The sequence below is a fragment of the Polypterus senegalus genome, chromosome 3 (genome assembly GCF_016835505.1).
Source record: "Polypterus senegalus isolate Bchr_013 chromosome 3, ASM1683550v1, whole genome shotgun sequence".
Classification (NCBI taxonomy): domain Eukaryota; kingdom Metazoa; phylum Chordata; class Cladistia; order Polypteriformes; family Polypteridae; genus Polypterus; species Polypterus senegalus.
In genome coordinates this window covers 125,636,435-125,655,619 of record NC_053156.1, presented here as the reverse complement: position 1 = coordinate 125,655,619, position 19,185 = coordinate 125,636,435, and the positions used below count along the sequence as shown (strand labels likewise).

Sequence of the window (19,185 nt, the reverse complement as noted above, 5' to 3'; positions counted from 1 at the left end):
CAACCATTATAATTTTTATATCATGATATACATTTTGGCCATACTACTCACCCCTATATAACATATGAGTTTTTCCAGTGAGAGATGGACTAGTGGAGAACTTTTTTCACATGCCAGGAGCAAATGTGAAAAATGTAATCAGTCAAGACATAGATGGTTGTGAACAATGGCCAGACAATATTTGCCGAGTTTCAATGAATGTTTTAATGTAAATTCATTTGAGAGATGCATATACTAATATATACATATGCAGTCTGTCATATTGATCATTATTTTTCTTAGTAGCTCCCATGCTACTTCAGTTTCAGGATTATTTTTATTCTTATTATTGCTATTGTTGGAATATTATTTCTATTGCAACCTATAGTTTAATTTCCCCTTTCCCAATATTACACTTTAGTACACTATAAATGAAGAGGTAAATAAGAGTCATGTGTGCCTATTGAAAATAAATAAAGGAATCCTAAATGCTTTATTCACAACAAGGTAGATATGGATGTTTCTACCACTATGGAGAAGATAGGTAGGGGATGTACCCACATCTATATATCCATACAAGTTCACACTCCTTAAGAAGCCATTAAAAGAGAGTAGGATGGGGATTTGGGGAGTTTGTGGGGAGGGTAGACTGAAATGTCAATCTGAAAGGATTAGCAATTAGAGATGTCAGGTAATTGAAAGGAACTACTCAGGGCATCTCTCTATATGAATCAGTTTCTGAGTTGTGCACTATTATTTATTATAAATGGAAAAATATAACAACTGCTTGAAAAAAGAAAAAAATAACACAATAAACAATAAAACAAAAATCCTGCTCTAAATATCTGTCTGAACTGCTAGCTGTTTAACTTATATGTTATGGTCAAACTATTATCAAGGATCTTGATAGCTTCGAGTCCTACCCTTCCCTCAAGAAAGACATTACTCTCCATAAACCACCTTTAGGCTCATGGATACCTGTTAGAACCAGGCCACCAGGTAATTCAGGTTAGTGACACACACAAATCTCATAATATAATATGCATCTCAAATTTGGGTTTGTGATATGATGTGTTTGATAAGTCATTGACCAATATTGTTATAACTAACAATTAACAAGAAATATTTGTGAGTATAATTCTAGCTCAGGCTTAACCCCTCGGGCACTTGCAATTTCAGTCATATTTACCAGAAGGACTATTTGTACTTTTCTAAAATAAAACTGAAAAAAATCCAAACATGAAAACATTAAAAGAGGTGGTCGTTGTAAAATTCCAGGTGCACAAGCAAATTAATGTATGTGAAAAAGCAGGTGGAAAAAATCACAAACCTGAGTGGAAATTTCCATATTATAGCATGCAGAGAGTCAGAAAGTTACTTTATTTCTATTTTTATAATACATGTGTGGATGAATCTTTAATAGCTGGTTACATATATGATATTTTTTCAAAATGTCTCTAGCAAGGCTTTTCTAACAAGTACTTTGATTATAACAGCATACCATGAGCACTCGAGGACATCACTGCCAGAACTGACTCCTGCCGTAATGCTACCATTACAATTTACAAATAAAAGAACACATCTGAAATATCAATATTCTTAGTACATCATTTAAACAGACATGAGCATATTTGTTGGTAACCCTCCATGAAAAAAGAAGAACCCACAATTGCTTCAAAATTAACTTGAAACTTACAAAAGTAACTGGCGACCATCATTGTTTATTTTGTACTTAACAAACATCAGATTTTGCTTTAGAGTTTTGAATGAACAAGATATAAAAAAAAAAAAACACAAATGAAAATGGCATTGACAAAAATGATGGGACCTTAAATATTTTGCTACACAGCCTTTAAAGGCAATCACTGCAAACAAGTGATTCCTGTAGCTCTCAATGAGACTTCTGTATGAATGGTGAATTGTGCAAGAGCCTTCTATTTCAGAGTACACTATGGCAGTGTGTTTACAACTGTCCAAAACACAAACATTCTCATCCAACACAAAGAGATTCTAACCTCAGTCTCTCTCTGCTGGGATGACTTTTCATACGGGTTTCCATATTTATTTAATAACCTAATTCTCTACCATTTTTGGAGTTACAAAATGTAAACCTAAATTCTATGTTGATAGCACATAAATCAACCTAAAATCATATAACCCTGTTTACAATTCACTGTCTTATAAAACATCCATCATATACAGCTCTTGCAACACATTGCTTTATTCAGCTAATGTACTTTTTATTTTGTTTGCTTTGAAGCCCTAACCAGTGTTCTTACCTTAGATAAAAAGCCTGTGGAACTGCAGCTGTAACCTTTAAGGGCTTCCTGCAGCTTCTGAAGCTGCTGTAAAACCTTCCTCTGCTGTTCATCATCTCTCAGTTCTCCTTTTAGAATTAGATTTTCATAATGTTCCAATGGTCCAACTGAGCGAGATGATTCTGAATGATGATCTGTAACAGTGAGCAGACTGGTAGCTTTTGCTACTTCGGTGGTAAACCCTTTCAAAAACAAAAAGAATTATTCAATTATTTCAGAGCATGCAAAAACCCTTTGATACACAACTAAAACTGAATCTTCTCAAACCACATTAAACCTTAAAACTCTGTAGTTGTATCTTAGAGAAAATACTGTATTTAACCGTTTATAACCACAATAACTGACTTCACAAATTAAAAAAAAAAAAAGATTCAAAAATATAGAAAAAGCAAGATTAAAGGCATAACTAAATATTTAAAAATTTAAAACATGTAAAATACAGCTTTGCCCGACTGATAATGCAATACTGACAAAACTGGATATTCAGCCATACCATATGGTATAACCAAAGAAACTTCAGACAGAATTTGTGTGAGAGATCCAGATAGTGTCTCCAAACTAAATTAAGTTTGCATAAAGTATTTTGTTAGGCTTTGAGAAGGCTAGAGGTTTCCATTAGCATTATTTTCACTACCACTGAAATTAGTGGCCAAGTCTCCCAGTAATTTTGAGCCCTCCCTTACACTGAACTGGAGACCTATATGGTGTTTTTTGTTAACTTTTGTACAATGTTCCTGTTCTTAAACCAGGATTTTTTACATCAACTGGCTGCCAAAATAATCCTCATTTTTCACTATGCGCATGGTGCAATAAATGATTTAAAATTAATTTGAAAACTCACAAACAATCTTGTATTTAGCCACACATTGCAATTCAGATATGTTCACAGCTACTGCACCTGAGTAGTGGTGCAAGTTTGGAAATTGCAGTATTTAAATGTAATATACCTTTCATCTAAAACTTGTTGTATATTGTTTCTAGATGCAAATTTGACACTACACCTAACCGACCTTCTTCCTCACTTTAAAAGCAAATTCATTCCCACAATTCTTATCCCTTTCAATAATTATAATAATGGAAAGTAAACAATAGTGCTTTGACATTACTATCTGCTTATTATGTATGACAAGTTAAAAAATGTGATTCTACTAAAAATTCACATGTCCTTTTTTGTGGGCATGTATGCTATAAATGTGATTCAATTTAAAATTCTAATGTACATCTTTTTTGTGGGTAGGCTTTTACTGTAATTCAATTAAAAATGTACATGAGTGTTTTAAAAAGTAGGACATTCAAGAGCAGCAGTTTCAAGTTTAACTCTACAGTCAGTTCAGTTAATTGTAGAATAGTCAATGAAAAAACCTCACCAAGGAAACCAGTATTTACAGCACAGAGTTTCCAATATTGAAAATATCAATTTTATCCTGATATAAGACATAGAATTTGGAATAAGTAATAAATAATTATAGGCATGGATGTACTTTTATTAGCCACTCAAAATATGTACACAACAGCTTTAAGCTTTACAAGTAGATTTGACATGGGATAAAAAGTTACATAGAAAACAAAATAGTTGAAGTATAGCAGTTACAGAATAAGGAGAACTCTTCAACCTAAAAGAAGGGACACAAGCCACATGCAGTATAAAAGGGCATATACAGGTGCTGGTCATAAAATTAGAATATCATGACAAAGTTGATATATTTCAGTAATTCCATTCAAAAAGTGAAACTTGTATATTAGATTCATTCATTACACACAGACTGATGTACAGTATTTCAAATGTTTATTTCTTTTAATTTTGATGATTATAACTGACAACTAATGAAAGTCCCAAATTCAGTATCTCGGAAAATTAGAATATTGTGAAAAGGTTCAATATTGAAGACACCTGGTGCCACACTCTAATCAGCTAATTAACTCAAAACACCTGCAAAAGCCTTTAAATGGTCTCTCAGTCTAGTTCTGTAGGCTACACAATCATGGGGAAGACTGCTGACTTGACAGTTGTCCAAAAGACAACCATTGACACCTTGCACAAGGAGGGCAAGACACAAAAGGTCATTGCTAAAGAGGCTGGCTGTTCACAGAGCTCTGTGTCCAAGCACATTAATAGAGAGGCGAAGGGAAGGACAAGATGTGGTAGAAAAAAGTGTACAAGCAATAGGGATAACCGCAACCTGGAGAGGATTGTGACACAAAACCCATTCAAAACTGTGGGGGAGATTCACAAAGAGTGGACTGCAGCTGGAGTCAGTGCTTCAAGAACCACCACGCACAGACGTATGCAAGACATGGGTTTCAGCTGTCGCATTCCTTGTGTCAAGCCACTCTTGAACAAGAGACAGCGTCAGAAGCGTCTCACCTGGGTTAAAGACAAAAAGGACTGGACTGCTGCTGAGTGGTCCAAAGTTATGTTCTCTGATGAAAGTAAATTTTGCATTTCCTTTAGAAATCAAGGTCCCAGAGTCTGGAGGAAGAGAGGAGAGGCACAGAACCCACGTTGCTTGAGGTCCAGTGTAAAGTTTCCACAGTCAGTGATGGTTTGGGGTGCCATGTCATCTGCTGGTGTTGGTCCATTGTGTTTTCTGAGGTCCAAGGTCAATGCAGCCGTCTACCAGGAAGTTTTAGAGCACTTCATGCTTCCTGCTGCTGACGAACTTTATGGAGATGCAGATTTCATTTTCCAACAGGACCTGGCACCTGCACACAGTGCCAAAGCTACCAGTACCTGGTTTAAGGACCATGGTTTCCCTGTTTTTGATTGGCCAGCAAACTCGCCTGACCTTAACCCCATAGAAAATCTATGGTGTATTGTGAAGAGGAAGATGCAATATGCCAGACCCAACAGTTCAGACGAGCTGAAGGCCACTATCAGAGCAACATGGGCTCTCATAACACCTGAGCAGTGCCAAAGACTGATCGACTCCATGCCACGCCGCATTGCTGCAGTAATCCAGGCCAAAGGAGCCCCAACTAAATATTGAGTGCTGTACATGCTCATACTTTTAATGTTCATACCTTTCAGTTGGCCAACATTTCTAAAAATACTTTTTTTGCATTGGTCTTAATTGATATTCTAATTTTCCGAGATACTAAATTTGGGACTTTCATTAGTTGTCAATTATAATATAATTAAAAGAAATAAACATTTGAAATACATCAGTCTGTGTGTAATGAATGAATCTAATATACAAGTTTAACTTTTTGAATGGAATTACTGAAATAAATCAACTTTGTCATGATATTCTAATTTTATGACCAGCCCCTGTAAAGTTTGTATAATGGAAATACAAATAACACTATGAAAGGATAGGCAAGTTAAAAATTCAGAAAGGTGGTAGAAAGGTAGAAATGAATAGGGGTATACACTTGTAATATTTCAGTCATTTTAGAAGGAAGAAGAAACTGGCAAATGCTAGAAGTTTAATACTGCTTTTAATCTACAAATTCATTATTGTCCCCTAATACACAGGAATTTTGCTGTTTTACACTAGAAAATACCTGTCCCAAAGGAAAGCAAGGAGGATACAAAATCAAGTTTAACATATAGTGTCAGAATAATTTCACATACAAATTCACCTAGAAGAGAAGAGAGCACTATAAAAGAGCTTACTATAAATGGGAGGGTAAGAAATTCAACGTCCCCCTTTAATTTGTGTAAAACAATCAGACAGTAAAACTATCAAAAACAATGTAACATCAGGTGTGCTCCTCTGGAGTTCACAGACTTAATGAGCCAGTCAAGCCCCTGCATACTACTTGCATAGGTATCCAATTACATTTTTGAAATCACTTTAAGAAATAGTATGAACAGTTATTTAGCTATCACAGACTCACAATGCATCTCAAACCACACTTTAAAGCAAATATTCTGTGCCAACCCCCCATAATTTTTGGGACAAAGACACATTATTCCTTGATTTACCCCACTGCTCCACAGTTTAAAATTTCAAATCAAACTATTCAGACATGATTAAAATGTACATTGAAGACTTTAATTTATTTCAGGACACCATAATATTTGGGATATAGCAATGGCTGGTATATTAAATTAGTAATATGTAGCAAGTACACCCCATTCATTTTTTTCAGTTTTTTTAACATATGTGAACATATCGAAATTTGATCATAATTTAAATGGTAGCGGTTTATAAATAGATACAATATAACAAACATTATGTTGAATTTACATTTTGTAGTCAATTGCATAATTTAAATAAACATTAAATGCAAATTGTGCATGTGGAAAAAGTAAGTACACTCCTACATTTATCACTACCTCAAATACCTAAAATTAGAATCAGGTGCACCAGATCAGATGCAAATCATTAGAATATCAATAGAGAGGATCTTGAAATAACCCTATATTATTTAAACCTCAAACATCTATGTCCACACTACTACATTTTCATTTTAAAATGCAGACATTCATCTCTTTTTCACCTTTCATCCATAGTACCACAGTACCCCATGATTTTTAGCCTCTGAAAATGGAGACTTTTGAAAATGCTCTCCAGAGCCATATACTTCTGAAAACTCCAGCTCATTGTGAATAGATGAAAATGAGTTATGAAAATGGAAATTCTAATTGTGCTTTGATGAGTTCATGCTTATTACATGGCCTTTCCCCAAATGGATCCTGCTTGTAACAACTACTCACCCTTCATGGAAGAAAACCACATTTCAACAATAGAGGACATAGGGCAGTTCCTGTGCATGGTGCTTATTGTATTATTTACCTGTATGCATCTAAATTATGTTTTGTACAGTTTGAATACTGCATACATACGTAAAACCTGAATAATTTACTGGTTGTTACAATTTTGAAGTTGATCCTGTTGCCAGCAACATAACCTTCCCTTCAAGCAGAACACTTTTGAGTCCTGCTTCCACCAATGTGTGTCTGTTCAGAGTAGATGAACAGCTATGTCATATGCATTTTTGTTCCTTTTAGTATGGGTAGAGGTAGCATTTTTAAATTATTTATAAAAGTGCTAGTGTGGGTAGAAATCTTTTTCCTTTACAAATGATGTCTTAAATGAAAAAGTAGTAGTGTGGACATAGCCTTAAGTTTTGGTTTGCTCTTTATTTTTGAAGTGTGTGTTACCATCTTGCCAGGACTGCAAAAGCTCTGAGGAATTCAGAAAGAAGGTTCTGATGTCTATAAATCTAGGAAGGGATTTATAAAATCTCAAAACAACTGGAAAGCAAACATTCCACTTCCTGGTAGATTATCTACAAGTTAAGAAGTTTTCATAAAACTGCCAACTTGTCCAGGCAAGGTTGTCCGAGCAAGTTCAGTCTGGAAGAGAATGCAAGGTCCTGAAAGTCTCTGAAAACTCCAGAATTCATCATAGGACCTGCAGGTAGCTCTCATCATAGTTCACATCAAATACAGGAGTCTACTTTTCGAAAGTGGCTGCCCAAACTAAATCTACATGGAAGGTGTGCCAGGAGTAAACCTTTATTGTCCAGAAAGAGCATCAAGGCAAGAATAAAGTTTACCAAAGAACACCTAGACAAAGACCAGGGGCCTCATGTATAAACGGTGCGTACGCACAGAAATGTTGCGCAAGAACTTTTCCACGTTCAAATCGCGATGTATAAAACCTACACTTGGTGTAAAGCCACGCACTTTTCCACGGTACCTCATGCCTTGTCGTACGCAAGTTCTCCGCTCGGTTTTGCAAACTGGTGGCACCCAGCGTCAAAGCAATGGTACTGTTCTTGTGTGATTACTCATTATTTTCATGACGCGGCTTTATAAATACACAGAAACTAACCGCATATTGTTTATTAGTGTAATGCATCTGATTGTAATAAACTTGTAACAATATAATGGTCCAGGGAACAGCCATAGTATTCCAAATACCATAACTGCTTTAGCGTTGTTACTCTCACTTCTCCTTTTCTTCTTCTTCGTCTTCTTTCAGCTCCTCCCGTTAGGAGTTGCCACAGCGGATCATCTTTTTCCATATTACTCTCACTGCACGACTTGGAGTATTTATATCACTGTATCTGAGTGTGAATCACAGCAGCAGCTGATCGGAAAGAGAATTATCGGTATACAGCTTTAAGGACACGCTGTCTCAGCCACTGCAAAACGTTTTAAAGCCTTTCCTGTACAGACCTCGCAGTTCAGAAACAGTTTAATTCCAAGAACTTTAAATGCACTCAATCAATTGCTCCTTGTAGAACTGTTTGTACTTATAAGTACAATCACCTCACTGTAAACTTGCACTACAGTTATAATATCTCACAACCTGGGCCACTTTATAAAGCGCGTATTTACATATGATGACAATATCATTTTTAAGGTGAAATACAGCAAAATATGTTTGTTAAATTATACACATAAAACTTTAACTTCATTTAAATAATCTATATTCTTCACCGGGAGTGTCGTTAAGGATAGAATAATTAAACATGTACTACAAAGATATTTCAATGTTCCTTAAACGTTTTGAAGAATCGGCGCTAAGCTTACAGATGGCTTAATTTCTATTACAGAGCTGATTGTGTGGCGATCGGTTACTTGGGGAACGAAAAGCACTGACTGCAGTGACGGTTACGCCAATATATATTGAATATAAAACAGAAAGAGAAAATAACAACACAGCTAAAAACGCAGCGACAAATTTCGACAAAAGATAAATGCTTGTCATGAGCACGAGGCTGCTGTGCAGTGTCCGCAACGGACGTGGCCATCCACCGTGATAAGCTACCTTACTGACATTGGCCGGCGAAGGAGCCACCGATTCTTCCTCTGCCCAGTGCCACCATAAGCCTGGAGCCGCCCCTGATTGTACTGCTGCAATAAATTATTTCATCGAAGTGAAACACATGTTTAATAACGTGCTTTAACTCCTATCATCATGAAAATGATATCACGTATGCATCTCAGTATTTTAGTTATTCAGAGAACTGTAATATTACGAATGTAATTGATTCTGTGTCCAGTTGGAGGAAGAGAGCCGGTTTAAAAGCAAGTAGTGATTCACACACATAGAGCACATAGAAGATCAAATACAAAAAAAAGCATTTAACGTGCTACTTTAATTACGATGTGATTTGAGAAACTGGTTAATTAAATGATTTTAAGATGAAGTTTATGATGTTCTACTTTAATGACAAAATAAACTACGTGATTAAAGTGGAAATGTCGAGATTGAAGTTGACATTTCGTGCTTTTTCCTCACTGTGTGCCTTTTTTCTCTGTACCCTAATAAGCTTTCATATGACACTTAGACAGTGGGCTTACAACTCGGCTTTTCACGGCGACTTTGATATGTGACTTCTTTTTTATTTCCGGAACTGTGCGATTTGTGAATGTGAGCTTTCAAGTTTCTCCAACATGCTATGTCACTCGATCAACTTCCTTTTGTTGATTATACCACGGTTTATTTGAACAAATAGTATGTTTTTCATTTGCCTCCACTTGGTATTCGCTGAAATTCTTATATTTTCCCCCGTGCTTTTCCCATTGTCTTTTCACAGAAGGCTGCGCTTAAGGGCGATTTATATTGATTTGCATATTCAAAGGCGTAATTTTGGGAGGATTTGGGGCGTTACATAATGCGCGTGCACGAGCGTTAGTTTTCACGCTGATCTGGATTTATGTAGCGGAAGAACGTGGAAGTTGGAGTATGCACAGATTCCTGCATCTGGATTTTTCTGTGCGTAAACACATTTCGCCTTTTGTGCTTACGCCATGTTATAGTGCGAGTTCTACGCACGGCGTTATACATGAGGCCCCAGGACTTGTGTAGCAGACAAGGCAAAGAAAAAATAAATAAACAAACAGTAACTTGCTCTCTATCCCTTATCCCCTCTACCATCCCAATCACAACTTGCCTTCTCCAGTAAGGTTAGACCACACTTCACAGAGTCATAGTTCTTTGACATGCCAAGAGACTGGGAATGACCAAAACAAAAAGAGACCCCTCTTTACTAATATAGTAAGGATTAAATTGAGATATCTTATAATAGTGCAGCCCACATACAATAAACCTAGAGTAAGATGTTAACTAGTCTCCTGAAGAAAAATGGAAAAAAAAGCAACCAAACCATTTAAATGGAACAGACTTTCAAAAAGAGATATGCTTAATGATCTGTAGTATATATGTTATATAGTGTATCTATAGACTTTATGTTGTTCTGTGTTACCAAAAGTGATATACAGTGATCCCTCGCTATATCGTGCTTCGACTTTTGTGGCTTCACTCCATCGTGGATTTTATATGTAAGTATATCTAAATATACAGTATATCATGGATTTTTCGCTGGTTTGCAGATTTCTGCGGACAATGGGTCTTTTAATTTATGGTACATGCTTCCTCAGTTGGTTTGCCCAGTTGATTTCATACAAGGGACACTATTGGCGGATGGCTGAGAAGCTACCCAATCAGAGCACGTATTACGTATTAAATAAAACTCCTCAATGATATATGATATGCTTCCCGCGCGGTGCTTCGCATACTTAAAAGCCCGAACAGCACCTACTGATTTTTGATTGTTTGCTTTTCTCTCTTTCTCTCTCTGACATTCTCTGCTCCTGACGGAGGGGGTGTGAGAAGAGGGACTGTTCACACACTGGCCTAGAGGATACGGATGCTCCTCCAAAAATACTGGAAGACTACCTTCACATTGCTCCCTTTCTTGCGGCTGCTTTGTCGCGTGGTGCTTTGCATACTTGAAAGCCCGAACAGCACCTATTGATTTTTGTTTGCTTATCATTATCTTCGAGAGTGTTTACAGATAAAGCTAATATACTTGAACAAGTACACAAGAAAAATGTGTCTTTTCAATCATTTATTCAACAAAAATATCAAAGATGTAATGGTCTAATGGGGAAATAGTGGGTACCGCTTGACCTCAAAAGTTGGTTTTGCTCCTTTAGCAGGAATGACTTTTTTGTTTTGCATAACTTAACTACCCACTAGTCTCTGACACTGACTCTATGAAATTATTTATTACCTACCTTCCATACAAATTTCTTTCACTTGCAAGATGTTTGTGGGTTTTCTTGCATGTACTAACTGTTTCAACATTTCAATGGGATTCAAATCAGGGCTTTAACTAGGCAGCCTATAACCCCTCATTTCTTCTTTTTTCTGTCGAGGATTTGCTAGTGTGCTTCTAAGCATTATCGTGTGTCAATGAATGGACGCCCAACAGACAGATGCAGACACTGGTTTAAAAATATCAAGAAGTAATTTAATTTTCTTCTTCAAAGTGCCCCAAAGCACCTCCACCAACATAAACAATAAATCAATAATCACAATTACAATATAATAAATCCTCCTCTCCCCCAGCAGCTCCATTACACTCCTTCCCAACTCTGGCTCAGTTTGCTGGGTCTCCCATAGTCCTTTTTATAGTCCTTGACCCGGAAATGCTTCTCCTCTTCTGTTCACGTGACTTGTCAGCACTTCCGGGTCAGATGGAGAATTACATTTTTCTTCAGCCCAGAAGTACTTCTGTTCTTCCGTCCCCGTGACTTGGGAGTACTTCCGGGCTACAGGTAAAATAAAAATCCCTGCATCTCCCTGCAGCGTCACACGATGGCAAACACAGCACCCAGCAGGGCTGTAAAGCTGAACTCCATCTCCCATGGTGCGCTGCAGGATTCCAGGGCACCGCCATGCTGCAGGAAAGAAACTATCTAGCATCTTGGATGTGTCGGCCGGGGTCAGCTGCTGGCCGTCCATCACACGTGTTAAGTGGTCAATTTCCAGTTCAGCTTCAGCTTTTGGACAGATAGCCCACATTTGCCTCAAGCACATTTTGACTCGATGACTGCAAGCCATTCAGGCCATTAGGCAGCAAAGCAACCCAAACCATAACATTTCAACCACCATGATCCACCGTTGGTATAGTATGAGGTTCTTCTCCTAAAATGTTGACCTCAGTGTGAGCCAAATATTTCTGTTTTACGGTGCTCAAAGAACTGTATCTTTGATTCTGTCCAGAGCACATTGTTCCAAAAGACATGGTCTTTGCCTGTATATACTATATATATATTTTCACACAACTGTATATCACTTTGCACTGAAGCCAAAACATTCTCATCACTCCAGAAAACCTTCCATCTCATTTGTGCAACAACACTTGAGTGTTTATTTGCAGCAGTGCAGCTTATCATAGTATATTTCTTAAGCATTCGCTTCCTTTTTATCACCCTATCATAAACTTTTTTTTAGTAATTTCTTTCTAAAATTCTTAGTTATTAAATATCTGCCACAAGTTCATTTAGAGACCTCTCATTATTTTAAAGTAATCTTAGGTGTTACAGTGACCTCCCATAGCACTTTTTTCTTAGACTGCTTCATTTAGTTACAATACATTCACTCCAAAGGGTCTCTTAACAGTGATAAGAACAATACATGTCAAAACACTTAACACACTTTCTGATTTAATGCACAAGTACACTACATCCGCACCAATGACGGTGCACTGACTGCAGTTTTAAAATATGCAGTTTAAATTGCTGAGTATAAACAAAGTATGGTGAATATATTATTCATATTTATTACAAAACAACCTACAAATAAACATCCTCAATATCATATGACAAAATATTTTCCTGCCGAGCTTTGCTACAGCTAATGACGCCATTTCCTAATGTTTCTTTCCTTATAGGTCAAAGTTCTATACTACTGCAGATACATATGTGAAAAAGAGGTAGGCAGGGAGGAATAGATGAAACAAAATGTTAAAGATGACTTCAGTAATGATTACTGAAATGAACCTCAGCTTCTGATACTATCTTTAATTCCTTTCTGTCAATGAGACCAGTAAGAAACAACTGTTAAACTCACTGATAGAAAGCATTATATAAAATAGGTAGTATCTGGCCTTGGAAGTACAGAAATAATAATTGCTGCATCATAGCCCCAGAACAATGGGTTTCAATTCCAGCCTGTCCACTGTCTATGTGAAAATTGCAGATTATCTACATGTTAGCACTAGTTATATTAAAAAACACTTCTTAGGTTAACTTCCAGCACTGTTTGCCTGTATGTCAGGGTCTATGTAGGAATATGTTCTTTGACAGTGGTTTTGAATAAGTAGGTTCAGAAAACAGATACATGGTGCAAATAAGTGCAAATCTAGCTCTAAAATAAAACTGAGGACAACTAAGTATAAATGGTGCACAGCTGAATTATAATCAATGTCTAATATTTAACACAAAAAGTCTTAAAATATGTTAATGCCTTCTTTATTTATACATTTTTTTCACCTTGTGAAAATATTAAATTGCCTCCTACTAAAGTCAAATGACCTGCATGCTTTAAACATTGACAGTAAACGGCATTTGGAGTCATTAGGAATATTTACCTCAGCATTGTACATTGAACAAAGCATACCCAGCTTAGAAATGGGGCACATCTGATATTTTTAATCACAAACAAGATGCAGAAATAGACTTAAAAATTCCATTATTTTTGAAGTCCCAAAACACATGAAAAAATAATTATTAAGACATTGATATTAACCTATCATTTCCATGTTGATTCTGTAGGTTATTGTGTCATTCATTTTAATTCTTGCTTAAATACTTAAGTATAATACAGAGGTTTTATTCCTCTTTCTGAACATCCATTTTACATGAAGGCTACTGTTTTTAGTTTTTAAGCCTGTTACCCAGACAATAAAAGCAAACACAAAAATCCAAAATAATTGCTATAAATGGCAAATAAAACCTAAACAAGAACATTATTTAAGAATAATATAGTCTAATGGATCTGTTAATGTATTAACAATTTGAACCTTGAAAACTAACATCTGAATGCAGATGAGGTGTTATATTTTTATTACAACATGAAACAATTTTTTTAAAAAACTTATCATTAAAAATATATTACCGTAGATACTCGTGTATAAGTCGAAAAATCTATGCCTTAAAATTCATTCAAAAAAACAGGTTTGACATATCTGCAGGGCAGCACAATTTTTTCATAGAATTTAGGTAATGGCACAGGGCACAGTGCTTTTATTTAAAACAGTCAATCAACATCAGTGTTCAGTGTTTTTTTTTTTTTCCTACCTGACAGGGAGAAAATATTTTGTTAGTTGTGGGAATTACAACTCGAAGACACATGATATCCAATATGGTGTTCCACAAGGCTCTATCCTGGGTCCGCTGTTATTCTCAATCTATATGCTTCCGTTAGGTCAGATTATCTCAGGGCACAACGTGAGCTACCACAGCTATGCTGATGACACACATCTGTACTTATCAATAGCACCTGATGACCCCGATTCTATTGATTCACTAACACAATGTCTGACTAGTATCTCAGAATGGATGAATAGTAATTTTCTCAAGTTAAATAAAGAGAAAACTGAAATTTTAGTGATCAGCAATAATGGATACAATGAGGCTATTAGAAATAAACTGGATACATTAGGATTAAAAGTCAAGACGGAGGTAAAAAGCTTAGGGGTGATTGTTGACTGTAATCTGAATTTTAAATCACATATTAATCAGATCATTAGGACAGCATTTTTTCACTTAAGAAACATAAGTAAAGTTAGACCTGTTTTATCACTGAAAGATGCTGAGAAATTAATTCACGCGTTTGTTTTCAGTCGACTAGATTACTGTAACGCACTCCTCTCAGGACTACCCAAAAAAGATATAAATCGTTTGCAACTAGTGCAGAATGCAGCTGCTAGAATCCTAACGAGGAAAAGAAAATCAGAACACATTACTCCAGTTTTGATGTCACTACACTGGTTACCTGTGTCATTCAGAATTGACTTTAAAATTCTGCTTATGGTTTATAAAGCCTTAAATAATCTCGCCCCATCTTATATATCGGAATGTCTGACACCTTATATTCCAAATCGTAACCTCAGATCCTCAAATGAGTGTCTCCTTAGAATTCCAAGAACAAAACTTAAAAGAAGTGGTGAGGCTGCCTTCTGCTGTTATGCACCTAAAATCTGGAATAGCCTGCCAATAGGAATTCGCCAGGCTGATACAGTAGAGCACTTTAAAACACTGCTGAAAACACATTACTTTAACATGGCCTTTTTATAACTTCATTTTAATCATAATTTAACTTAATCCTGATACTCTGTATCTTCAATTCATCATAACAACTATTCATGGTGACTCTAAAATCGGTACTGACCCCTACTCTCTTTTCTGTTTCTTTCTCCGGTTTCGTTGTGGTGGTGGCCTGCGCCACCTCCACCTACTCAAAGCTTCATGATGCTCCAACAATGATGGACGGATTAAAAGGAAGAAGTCTACGTGACCATCATCATCATCAAGCCCTTCCGTGAGAACCCTAAATCCAAAGAGGACTGTTTCATTTATGTTAGGTAGAATGCCCAGAGGGGACTGGGCAGTATCATGGTCTGGAATCCCTACAGATTTTATTTTTTCTCCAGCCGTCTGGAGTTTTTTTGTTTTTTCTGTCCCCCCTGGCCATTGAACCTTACTCTTATTGATGTTAATGTTGATTTATTTTTTTATAATTGTGTCTTTCATTTTTCTATTCTTTAATATGTAAAGCACTTTGAGCTACTGTTTGTATGAAAATGTGCTATATAAATAAATGTTGTTGTTGTTGTTGTTGTTCAAAGTAAACAGTGCAGTGATTCAAAAGAACCCTTCATTAAATAAGAAATCCATAAAGCAAAGGTGGAGGTTTAAAATTCAATAAAATAGAAAAACAATCCTCTAAAAACCAGACCTAACACCCAGGCTTCCACACAGCTGACTGCGAGGGCTCGTTCGCTCGCTCACCCACTCGCACCACCTTTCTCTCTCCTGCTTTCTCCAGCCCCCTCTGTCTTTCTTTCTCTTCCTTGTTTTTTTTTACTCCGTTTTGGCTTCCACACAGCTGCCTGCAAGCGCTCGTTCGCCCACTCGCTCTCTCTATTAATCCTGCTTACTCCAGCCACCTCCGTCTTTCTTTCTGTTCCTTTTTTTTTTTTTACTCCGTTTTTCCTTCCTCTCTGAATGACTCGCGCTTCTCTTTATATGCAGAGAGGACATAGCAGCTGCAGCACATTAGCCACAGGAACAATCACAGATGTAGGCAGTCCCTCACCTGTGCACTAGGTGAGAAACGCCCACACTGCAGATCGCCCCGCGGCGAGCGCGGTGATTATTTATTTAAAAACTAAAAAGGCCTTTGCTAACAGAGCTGTGGACCCATAACACCACGTAAGCCTTTGTTGGAATTTCAAGCATCGGCTGGCTGGAGTACACGGTTTATGAACTGATATGGACTGTGCCTTCGTCAGCGAACAAAAATCGCGCATAAACTGCCGAAAGATCTACAAGTAAAGGTCAGTTCCTTTCATAAATTTATTATCAAGCAAAGACAAAGGCATGACTTTGATCTCAGTAACATTAGTAACATGGATGAAATGCCAATGACATTTGATATGCCGGGGAATCGAACTGTAGCAGGTATTGGTGAGAATAGAATACTTATTAAGACATCGAGTCATGAAAAAAACTCAAGTTTTACCCTCGACTTATACGCGGGTCAAAACAAATTTTGTAATTTCCGGCTTAAAAAATACACTCGACTTTTCTGCGAGATCGACTAATACACGAGTATCTACGGTAATTAACAAAGTAGGAATTACTAGACACTATACAGAATATCAAGATGCTAAGTAACATCATATTACTAACAGAAAGTGGCATGGAACCTAAAAATACAGCATCTTCGGATTGCAGTTTTGATTTGTTTGACAGAGAAACTAGGGATGCTTCAAACAGGTTTTTTTTAACACTGATACCGATCACCAATTTCAAGGTACTGGATGTGCCAATTACGATAACTTTTTTTTTTCTTTGTCCCTTTAAAAAACTTTTTACACTAATCTCCTACATAACCAAACACATAGAAGTGTTATGTCATATATTAAAGTGTTAACTTTGGAATCTTTGTAATTAAACTATAGATTTAATTTGGTGTTAACTGTAAATTTTTATAACAAAACAAAATTCTTATTGTTCAGTGACCATAAAATTAGTAAAATAAATAAAATTTCCTTACATTAACAAAATATATAAAAAATATTTATACAAAATACATTTAAAGTCCTTAGAAATAAATACTTCATAAAAGAAAATATAATGCTTCTCATAATTGTTTAATTTCTTCTGTAATATATCTTTCTAAAACAAAGCTTAATTTAAAAAAAGTAGTTTACACCATTTCCCTAACCAAATCAAAAAGTATATAAATTATATAAAATAGATAATTACTATATTTTTACGGGTGTTTTTTTCTTTAGTGTACCAGATAGACATCTATAATTCTTAAAGTGTAATTGTAAACATGGTTTATCATTTTAAAAATGCTTTACTTGTTCCTTAAAAAAAACTTATACTGTATGACAGGCACAAACATATAATACACACATTGCAATCTTTAAAAAAGCAGCAAATTAGGGCTGCAACTAATGATTATTTTGGTAGTAGACTCAATTTATTTTTCAATTAGTCACGATTATTTCATGCCTGTGACCTGTTGCTGCACATCGTGTTCTGGGCTCCAGTGCATGTCTTATCTCATCTGCTCACATCTGTCAACCTGTGAATGTCACCCTGATGTCTCTGCATTATATTATTATATTATTAATAATAATCAAATTAAAATAACAACCAGTGACCATCACAATAAAAAAGAAACACATTAAACAATACAAACAAATTGTTTTGAGACAATCAAACTGGAAATTCTCTGATCTGGATGGATAAAAACTGACACACAAACGCTGGCGAATCTGCTTTATTCGTATCTCATTGTCACTTGATTTTTTTTATTCAATTATATTGAGTGTTCCTGCTTATGCTGAATTAGTATGCACCTTATGGCCGGTGATGTCAAAGCCACACTGACAAAAAAACAGAGACATAGGCATATATGATATTTGGAATTACAGTATTCATTTTATGACCTTATAGTACATTTCGGAAAACATTGTCGCACAGATGCAACATTATTCATATTCATTCGTGTACCTTCTTGTGGTTGTAATCAGTGACTGCGTTTTTTTCCCCCCCGATCTTGCCCAGTCTGCACAGGACTCCAGGACATACAGAGGAAAGAATGTTCTTCTGCAAGGTAAGCCATGAACGCTCTTCTTTTCTCAGTGGACCCCGTACATGCCTTGCACACACATGTGCTTTGATCACCACCTGGTCAAGCTTGTTATAGCACAAGCAACCGGCCACCTGCGTGCTCCTGCTAGCACTGAATAAGTTCATGCCTTCTGGTGTCAGCACGCAGCAACGAGGAAAAAAAAAAAAGAAAGAGACAAATATATGTGACATTTTGAAGAAATCATTGTATGACCTGAATAGTACCAATAAGAAAACATCATCGCACTAATGCAATATTATTTGAAAACGAACAGATCAGGTGTAAATTTGTTACTTGTAAAAGTTAGCTTTTTTCACTTTTATTTTCTCAGTCTCGTTCACGGTCTCCCTCCCCTCCTGATCTGACCCTAACTAACAGTACCAGCATAAATTCTCAAGAGATGACGGCATCACAGCTCCGGGATGCTTGCATTTCAGATGCTCATGCATCGCGGTGGTGCTGCCGTGAAAAGAAAGCTCCGTTTTGCATAATCTGCATTCAATTATTTTTTCTTTTTCGGTGAAGTGCTCCCACACTTTAGAAAGTTTTTTCCATCTCCTTCCCCCTCCTCTATCCGACTCTCAATTGCAACCACGTTTATTTTCCTCTACATTCTTCTTCTCTTCAGACGTTCTTCTTTGTTGGTAGGACTGTGTGCAGTCTTGATAAACAATAACATATGATACTGCCCCCAGATGTTCATGTAGTGCATTGAAGAGTTAAAGAAGAATCTGACACTTCAGCAGACGTTTTTACCCGTG

At 36.4% G+C, this 19,185-nt stretch overlaps 1 protein-coding gene across 1 annotated transcript in view; it reads right to left on the bottom strand.

Annotated features, from left to right (window-relative positions):
• Positions 1-19,185, bottom strand: part of afg1lb (AFG1 like ATPase b) — a 261,074-nt gene that overhangs the window by 213,111 nt on the left and 28,778 nt on the right. Inside the window, exon 2 of the mRNA XM_039749760.1 lies at positions 2,259-2,479. Within this exon, the coding sequence (XP_039605694.1) occupies positions 2,259-2,479 (221 nt within the window). The remainder of the gene's footprint in view (positions 1-2,258; positions 2,480-19,185) is intronic.